At 43.3% G+C, this 9568-nt stretch overlaps 1 protein-coding gene across 1 annotated transcript in view; it reads left to right on the top strand.

Annotated features, from left to right (window-relative positions):
* Positions 1–244: 244 nt before the first annotated feature.
* Positions 245–9568, top strand: part of LOC111243665 (uncharacterized) — a 9710-nt gene continuing 386 nt past the window's right edge. The window contains exons 1-7 of the mRNA XM_086978469.1: positions 245–1028; positions 4784–5144; positions 6075–6532; positions 6775–6928; positions 7186–7576; positions 7965–8197; positions 9223–9565. Of these exons, the coding sequence (XP_086834595.1) occupies positions 6296–6532; positions 6775–6928; positions 7186–7576; positions 7965–8197; positions 9223–9565 (1358 nt within the window). The 5' untranslated portion in view covers positions 245–1028; positions 4784–5144; positions 6075–6295. The remainder of the gene's footprint in view (positions 1029–4783; positions 5145–6074; positions 6533–6774; positions 6929–7185; positions 7577–7964; positions 8198–9222; positions 9566–9568) is intronic.

The raw sequence follows: 9568 nt of genomic DNA, 5'->3' as shown, positions 1-9568 counted from the left end.
CTGATTATAATCACGATGTTGCTGATGATGATTAAATTGTGCCCCCTCCCTTCGGTTTTCTAACTTGCAAGCAATGAGACGAGGCTTTGGAATTGAACTTGACAAATTTTTTCTAGGCAACATGTCTACCGAGAGTGGGGCGTACATCGAGGCTGCTGGTCGATAATTCAATTTCTACGAGTCATAATAATGTTTAGCATAATTTGTTGTTATAGATCATATTTATTAGCAGATCTCTCACATCGATCGGAGCTAAGCGCGTTAAATAGTATCGCGCATTCGAAAAAGAGCCCCAGAAGCTGCGCGCCCGCAGACTTGCTTGCTGGTCCGATTGCTATGATTGTCGCTGCTGTGGAGAAGACGCACCTACTCCACAGCACTAGAAGAGTGTAGAAAGATGGACAAAGCCAGTAGAGTGCAAGCTAGCTATCCATATGAGCGAGCACAAGTCTATGGCCGCTGCTGCTACGATTAACGCTTCTGGTTCCTGGCCGTTGCCTGCTACCCGAGTGCCACCCGCGCGTTAGCCTGTCTGCATGCCTGCGACATCTGCTGTGCGAGCTTATTAGTTGCTTATACTACCGCTGGCAATGGTGGCTAGGCAATCACTCCTCATTATTCCGTTCATTCTAGATACGATGAGCGGGAACCGGAGAGCAAGCCGCCGCTCGACACGTTTGCCAAATCCCAGACATGGCAATCGCCCGCCACTAACCGAATGACACGAAATGAGCGGACAGTGGCGCTCGCTGCAGACATTTCAGCTTCGTATCAGCAAAACCCGCATCGTTTTCCCCTCAAAAACTCAATATAGCGTCTATAGTGAAGTTAGGTTTGTTCTGTGGTGAAAACCGTTTCCATGTCGACGCTGTGAAAAATGTTAATATCCTCTCTCGATAAACTCACCGCCCGCTCAGATGTTTGTGTCCCATAGCTGTGGCTGTAAGCCTAAGTGTTCGTTAGGCTTAGAGTGTGCGCCGAGTGCCCTGGTAGTGGAGTTGTGCCAGCCGTCTCCGTGACTGCAAAAGGTGAGTGTTTTTACGTGTGGGCGTCGCGTGGGCGGCCAGATTCGGCCTAACAGTCGGACGCCCCCGTGACGGGGGCGGCTGCTGGGCCTCGAGTCCGCTCGTCTGCTCGTAGGTCGCCGTCTGCTCGAACCCCGATGCTTTTGCTGGAGGGGCTACTGCTAGTGCTGCGTAGAGCAGCCGCTGGGCTGATGTCTGCTTCGGCGGTTGGTCTGCCTGCCGCCTGCCTGTGTCTGTCCGCTTTGCTTCCAGCAGCAGTAGTAACAGCGGCCGCCCGCAGCAGCGACACTTCTACTCATAGTCGTCGCTCATTGTTGAACCACTAACTTGTAGTAACAGCAGTAGTCATCTGCATCCGTAACAGAGCGCTTTTGTATTACACTTCTATCACCGACAACAACAACACACCCATGACCACCGCTACTTGACTCGAATCGATTGTGTGTTTGCTGCTGTTTTTCTGCCTACCTTCACCCCCCGACTACTCACTCGTTCGCCCGCCCGTCCGCCCGCCCTCCCTAGCAGCCACTCCGCATCCACCAGCCCGTGGCAGCCGCCGTTAGTCCGTTCCTTGGTGGAAATGCTGCTGGTGGCCAGTCGATGGTCGTCGTCATCATTCGAGGACGATGTCTGCTTACTGGGCGACATCAACCCGTATGACTCGTTACCATTTTCGCTAGCAATGCTACTATTCCCTCTGCTACCGCTAACCGTTGTTGTACTCTTTATGCAGTTACCCATTGTCTGCTGGGCTGCTACAACGATTAGAACGGAACTCGACTTCAGCTACCAACTCCCAATTGACAATCACTTCAACGCGAGTAGAGAGCACACAACTGCCAACCTTCTCCTTTTCCGCAATTGCCGTTGCCTGTCGGACTCGCATAACTGGGCATTTGAAGTTGGTCAGATGGTAATTGCTCGCTTTCTAGCCATCGCTGACGTTTGTAGCAGCTACTAGTAAATCGCTCTGTAGCTTCATTCAGACTCTAACTTAGTCCGTGCTTGATTGCACCCTTCTGTTGGTTATGTCCAATAACTTGCTGTCGGTGTCCAGCATCACTGTTTCTACCGTGTTTCAACCTACTGACTAATATCCATTGAGTCCAGAAAAAAAATTCTCATATCTGTCCTGTAGAGTCAGCTGTGGCCAACTCCATTTGTATATATATGGGTGCTTGATGAGCGTTGTTAACAGCGTAGCGTTATCAGAGGAAAATGAATGGCAACCGCAAAATGCGTGGATACACCATCGTTGCAACAACGTCGGTTGTCTACGTCGCTGCGTTACAATAAGCAATGCCTGCACAATAACAATATTAACGGTACAAAAACGTTGATCTTTATTTATCAGCAGTAGCAATAGATTATGCCATCGTCACCGTCATTCATTAGTAATAATAATAAAAAGAAAAAACAGTCGGAAAGAGCAGAATAACAGAACGAAAGTGGTAATGGCTTTCGAACGTGTAGACAAATAGACCGGCGGTTGTCAGCAATACATACACACGTATATATACGTATGCAGAAATACGTCGATAGACAAACAGATCAAGAGATTGATGCAGGTATACACACTGCTACATTTATTAAAGCTATCTGAATTATCGTGCAATGGAGGCGGCAGCTAATGGCAGGTGGACGCTTATTGCAGCAGAGCACCTGTGTCTTCGTATATCATTTTATACTAGAGCATTACGCTGCAGCGCCTCTTTTTGACCTCTTTCTATTGCCCCAGCACAAGGCAGAACTTAAACTAGGAGTGCTCTATAAGGCTCAACAGTGTGGCCTGTGTTTTACCGAGAGCGCGTATGGCCATCTTGCTTTGCTATTGTCCGTATGTCCATTGTCTCATTTATAAAGCAGTTGTTCGGCTACTCGGTCCGGACGCAACGCTATTGTCCGTCCCTCAATTCCTCGCGCTTGACCGCCAAGATGAGGCTGTTTCATATGTAGATTCATATATACTCACTTATAGAAGGCCGGGCGAGAGAAGGCCTCGGTAAATCTACACTTCTGGATGAACTGATCGTCCGCTGCCCTTTGCCTTTCTTTCGTTCTCGTAATAAAGGCATATAGTGAATGATAATTTGTCTTAATAAAGGCAATATTCTATTAACGCAGCAGGTAGAAATTGCGATTAGCGAGTGTAGACGTTTCGCTGTGTATCGTTGCAAGTACACTTGATACGATCAAAAGCTAACTATACTGCTGTATTGAACTCATTGATTTTTCTAGTATTTGAGTGCACAGTGAGAGCCTATTACTGATGAATTCCTCGTTGTAGTAGATTATTTTTTGCATTTGTGCGATGCCCCGAAGTCCGTCGTAGCGGGCCGATTTGCCTTTTTACGTACTGGATGTTAAACATATGGCATTTCCAAAGGTTTAAGCACCATGAAAAGCAAATATCTGCCAACATTATCTACATGCGTAGACTCTTTTAGAGCGGGATTTCCCCTACATCGATACCGCCGCCAGGGATTTGATGGATTTGTTTGAAATAACATATCTACACAAGAAGCAAGCCGTCCGGTTAGATTTCGACCTATAGGCGCTATATACTCAAAAATTTACTTCAACGCACAATGCGACGTATTATGACTGCCGCGTTATCCACTGCTCATGTGATCCAAACCACATCCTGTCTTCTATACCGCACGAAGCAAGAGTCGAACAGCCATCGTATAGTCATTCGCATTTGGGCGTGTGGCATGTTTTCGGTTTATTTCTTAGTGAGGCTTTGCGTGTGGCTGAGATACATGTTGATTGCGTCATCTGCATTTCAGTTACTCGTTCAGTTACGTTAGTGTTTTTTGCTAGATAACTGATAGCAGAGAGCAAATCACTTTCACTTGTTCCAGCAATCCCGAATAGTTCTTGATAGTCCGGACAGCCGATATATATAAAGCGAATAGCAATAGTCATAATAATAACAAATTGCTTCAAATTTCTGCGGATTTCTATAGGTACATGGGATCATAATATAATACCTGTGGTACGACCCGGTAAGCTCTAATTCCCTTTGATAATGGACAAGGATATTGCCAATCTGCCTTCTAGCAAAGGAAAAGTGCTCTTATGTTTTTCAAGTTGCCATTCGTACTTTTTGGATGTGAATTATTAATGACAAATCACCTGGTGCTTCTCATGACAACCGGATGGTGATATCGATGGTATTGAATATCGATTCCTGGCTTTGCTCTTTTGCAAACAACTACTCTTTGAAGTGCTAACTGTTGAAGGTCAAAGTACAATGCATCAGCATGGCAATCGCTTTGTTTGGATATTATAATGGCACGCAGTGCTCGCCTCAGTAATCCAATAGACTCGACATTAATTAGGACAGTACATTATTTGTATTTCACACCATAAAAATATGGCTATAATAAATTATCAAATACCATTATTATTATCCTCATGCGATGTTATCGAAAATATGTTGCAAATGGCATTTTCGACTATCTACGGAACTCCCACTGTGATATACTATAGCAGTTTTTCCCCTGAACAAAACTGCTCGATGAATATTGCCTTTACGACGACACACGTCTCGTATATACACAAGGATATTATATAGTCTGATCATTTTGGCCTTAGTATCTATGTATCACATTTAGGGTGATTTTTGTATTTTGCCTAGAAATAGGTAAACCTCTTTTCGATATACCGCAGCTGAAACATCTTTTATTGCTATTATTATTGTTAATAATAGTCGTTATTTACTGGTGTGTGTGCGTGTGTGTGTGTTTACACAGTGCAGCGGGGCTGTCATTTGAAGCTCGCGTTGGAGCGAGTGGTGCTGGTGGTAAGCCAATACGGGGAATGATGGTTGTTCCGCAAAGATTTAAAGTGGTCCTGCTTCCTACGGGTGGCTTACTAGAGCGCGGAATACCGTCTGGATGAATACAAGACTTATACAAAAATATGAAATCGTCTCTCGATATTATCGAAGTCCTGTCCAGCATATTGCTCCCGTGTACATCTCCCAGTTTATCTACCGAGTCCAACCATAACGCCGGCTATTCTGAGATGATGCGCGACATAACTGATTCATATCGATACAATCAGTGACAGCAAAATAATGATGATAGCCATTACCATTATAACTCTGTTAAGGTAAATTTAGTTATCTGTAGATAGCATAGTATTTTTTTTTTGGTTAGCTCTAATTTATCTTACTGTGTTCTACTAATTAAGCTTGATAAATAAACATTTACTTTTTTACGTACGGAAATTGAATGTTATGTAAGAAAACACGCTTTTAGAGACGGCATAGCGGTAACGCGACCATTTACCTTTTCGACGGGTGATGTTCGAACGTGTACGCGTTGCCAAAGATCAGCTATGATGAATAGTTGATTTTTGGCAGCGAGGAGACTAGTTCCATCGTTGTTTTTAGCATTTTTTTTTTGACCTTTTAAGCCTTAAAACAAAAATATAGAAAGCGGATGATTGAATATGTTCTACTAATTACATAGAAAAAATGGGATATTCTTGCAGTTCTTGGTCATACAGTTAATATGTGGTGGTTTTGCCGCCAGAGTTACATCTTAGCGGTTAAAGCGCATACACGTCTGCCTCTTTGCCGTCGCTGTATGAAATAGGTTACTCTGGGACACCAACGGTAATTTAAACGGCCGTCATTGTTCCATGTATTATCTATATATATATATAAAAGATGGTATTCTACAGTAACAAATACGTACACAGGCTTTCACCTCTGTCCTTCATTTGCTAAGAACTATTTGATGCTAAAATCAGTGAGCGTGTATGTGTGTGTGTTTGTGTGAGTGTGTATACCGCAAAGTTCTCTTCCATTAGAAACAGCATTTGATTTGCCTGATTTCAATCATGTGGTGCTATGGTACAGCGAAGCAGGTTACGGTTGCCTGTCACGAGTCTTTATAAATACTAATAAATACACTAAAATACAATTTGACATAGTGTTTTAGTCTAGAAATTTGGAGACCGTTAAACGAGCCCTAAGTATATGTACTCGAAGATATCAACAAATCTTAATATTGTATTTTGCCTTTTTTATTGCAGAGATCTAGGGTAGTCGCGCTAAAATTCGACGTCAGAGCGCAGGTGACGGCATAGTTAGTCCGATATAAGACGTAGAGACGAGAAGTTTTGCTGTTTCGTCCTCAGTTCTGTGTATTACAGTATTGAAACTAAACGACTCGTGAAGAAGAAGTATTGTGGTAGGGCGCACTTCGTTGTCGTCGGCGGCAGCAGCAGCGCAGGGGCTCATTGGCTGGCGGGCAATGAGCTGCAGTGCCGGGGCTGCGGCGACGACGACGACGAGGACAGCAACAAACGTATCGCCAGTAAGTGGTGGTGATCAGGTAACGGTGACCGGAATGGAGACACAACAGGAAGAGGCCGACCAAGGATCATCTTCCAGAGGACGAGGAGCGTCGTCCAAAGAAAAAAAGTCTATGTTGTCTATGCTAGCTGAAGTAGCCTCAGCTACATTGACCACTCCAGATGCTAAAAATCAGGTGATTACTACTAGATTAATAACATACTAACAGCCATAAAAAGCTGCCCGGGACAGTGAGACTTGTAATAAATAAATCAAATAATAGAATAGACGAGCTTTTGCATTGGTTCTGTTTGCTAGAGAACGCAAATTCGTATAGTTCTTATAGCCTAAATAACCGGCCACATTAAGTCTCTCTTACATGTAAGTGTTACTTGATATTCGTTGTTATGCTTTTTCTCATGATTTCGCTCATTGCAGGTGCCTACGGGTCAGCTCTCTGTCGACCAACTGAAATCCCTCAATTCGACGCAGCTTTTGGAGCTGTTCGCCGTGAAATTAGTTGATGAGGCAAAAAAAAAATACTCCTTTTCCTGTAAAATGCAGTTGTGTAATGTTACCTTCACTAGTCATGGTAAGCGTACCTCTCTACCCCTGGTGTATAGAGACGCTTCATCAGTTTCCTATCTGTGAAACCAGCAACAAAAACTCTAGCCATCTATCCAGCTTGTTATTTGTTTAACCATGCGATAGTAATCACTACTAGTAATGCGAGCTCGATTATCTTATTAGATCACAACAGACGGCAATGATTATAGCTTTGTTGTTATAGTGTGGTCGAAAAAAAAACAGTATTTGGTTTATCGTTTTGCAATTTTTATTGCTCTGCAGGAACTGAAGTTCGAGCTCGTCAACAGATGTGTGCACACTTGACCGAACATCTAGAGGAAATCAAGAAAAATGTAGGTGAAGAGGCAGATCACTGTATTGTAGAAACTATTGAAATGGAACATGAAGTTCAGCATCAGGAAAACCAGGAAGCTCACATGGTTGAGCAGATGGAAGTTGTGGAAGAGATTGTCGAGACCGGAGAAGATAGCGTACAGGTTATCCACGAGGGAAATGGCGAGCAAATTCTCGACGCGGTTTATGAAGTCGAGGAACAAACGCCCACAAACGAGTGTCACGAAAGTCATGAGCAACAACAGATGCTGGAGGAAGCAACCTATGAAATAACAGTTAATAGGAAACGGCGCCATAGTGCGTCTTCGGCCACTATGAGGTACTCTTCTAGCGTATCTTTTTTGGGCCCATTTTAATTTTTAGAGAAGACTTATACGATTATTGATAAACTGTTAATGAATTATTTTTTATTCACGCAGTCTTTCATGACAATAGCTGCATAAACCTAACATTTTTTAATAAAAGCTTTCACAAGCAGAAGAAAATAGGCCATTCATGGATTATCGCATTACAATATAGTTTGTGAAAATTATCTATTATAAAGCATGGAAACACAAGCTACCTTTCAAAATAGCTTAGCATTAACGCCTGGTTTTTCCTGAATGGACTGTATTTGCTTTCACAGAGATATGCAGTTTGGGAATTCGTATTAGGTCATTAACCTTCATTAAAATATGTAACTTTTTTTTTGTTGAATCATAATGCAGCGCCTCGGAACAAGAGGATTTCGAACCTGAAATAGTGAGTCTTGATGACGGGGAGGTGTTCTTTAAGCCTCGTCGAACGATGGATCCGTGCGAACAGGGAGCTCAAGACTGGAGTCAACTGGAGCAAATGCTCGATCACACATATACCCACCCGTGCGGACCACCGGAACAACCCAGACAGAAGCAGCCAACTCTGCGGGTTCATTTGGATGACAGTGGAGACAATAGCCTTAGTAGGTTCTTTGGCAACTAAACGAAAGTCTGCTCTGAGAGTGAAGTTCTGAAGCAGTGCTGAATATTACCTGAAAGCATCTATTTTATCCGTGATAAAAAAAAACTTGGCAAAAAATCGAATGCACCTAGTGAAGGCTGAGTTTTTGTGGGCAACTGCTAAGGCTGGCTGCCGGTCTCTCGGTTCCGTCTTAGATTTCTAATGACGTGTTTCGTACTTTATAAAGGTGTCGTGCATTTTTCAGGCTGCTCCATACTTCGTAGTCGAATAAACGAAACATTGAAAAATAGTAATTATAATACGTAGGTCAGCTCTTTAGGATTCTGCTTTACTTTCGAACAACTAGTGCTAATGGCTTAACGAATGAGCGTAACTGGGCGTGTTGCAGTCTTTTCGTGTATCAGCAGACGTCCATGGCGTTTGCAGGAACTGGTTAACCTAGTGAATTGGTTAACCTAGTGAATCGGACATGTATATAGATACTGAATATTAAAAATATTGACGTCACACAAATCACCGCTTTTTTGCGCTATAGTATACCAGTGTTACGAATAGACAAATAAGCTAAGAGACACGGTGATAGTATGGCGCATTTCATATGTTTTAAGTCAAAGAGCTATTTTTAAATATGCCACTCGATGACAGCGGCTATTTGCATCAATGCGTTGAATGAGAACAACGAAGGTTTATCTGCCCCATCAGGAAATAAGAAAGCTTTGCTCGAAGCGAATGGAGTGAACGATCAACGCACAAAATTCTGTCTTTACTGGAGGGTTTCAAGGCATATGAGATGCGATATAACATGCAGACGCTAGTTTACTCGTGTTATAAAAGGCTAATTGTTGTTGCATTTGTAAGCGATTTCGTATATTCTAAACGAGCTTTGTAGGACGAAAGCACAAAATACCTACGGGTTAACAATATGTAGCATATAAGCGACTCAAGGAAGAACTATTCTAAACGTATTCACAATAGTTGAGCTACGCACTTCGTGTCTAATAACAATCTATCTCCCTATTTGAACAGGTCAAGAAATATCTAGAAAACAAATTCGACTGACAATTCCAACGGCTCTTTGGCCTTCGGTGTATACCCCGCTACTGCCAAACATTTCGCAGATTCAAGAGGTTGCTGTTGAACCCGTGCGAACTCCAACTCCGCCACCTGCAACATCGCCGTCAGCTCCGACTTCAGCTCCGGCACAGACGAGGATTATACAGCCGCCCGTACGAACACAATACATTATTCAAGGAAACACTGTCACTCACCAAATGCCTCAACAGCACCACTTACAACAGAAAGCCCAACAGCAGCAGCACCAACAGCAACAACAACAACAACAGCAACAGCAACAGCAACAACAACAACAGCC

This window comes from Varroa destructor, unplaced genomic scaffold (genome assembly GCF_002443255.2).
Source record: "Varroa destructor unplaced genomic scaffold, Vdes_3.0 BEIS01000002.1, whole genome shotgun sequence".
Lineage (NCBI taxonomy): Eukaryota > Metazoa > Arthropoda > Arachnida > Mesostigmata > Varroidae > Varroa > Varroa destructor.
Note: the sequence above shows the minus strand (reverse complement) of the source record. Positions and strands in the feature narration are given on the sequence as shown.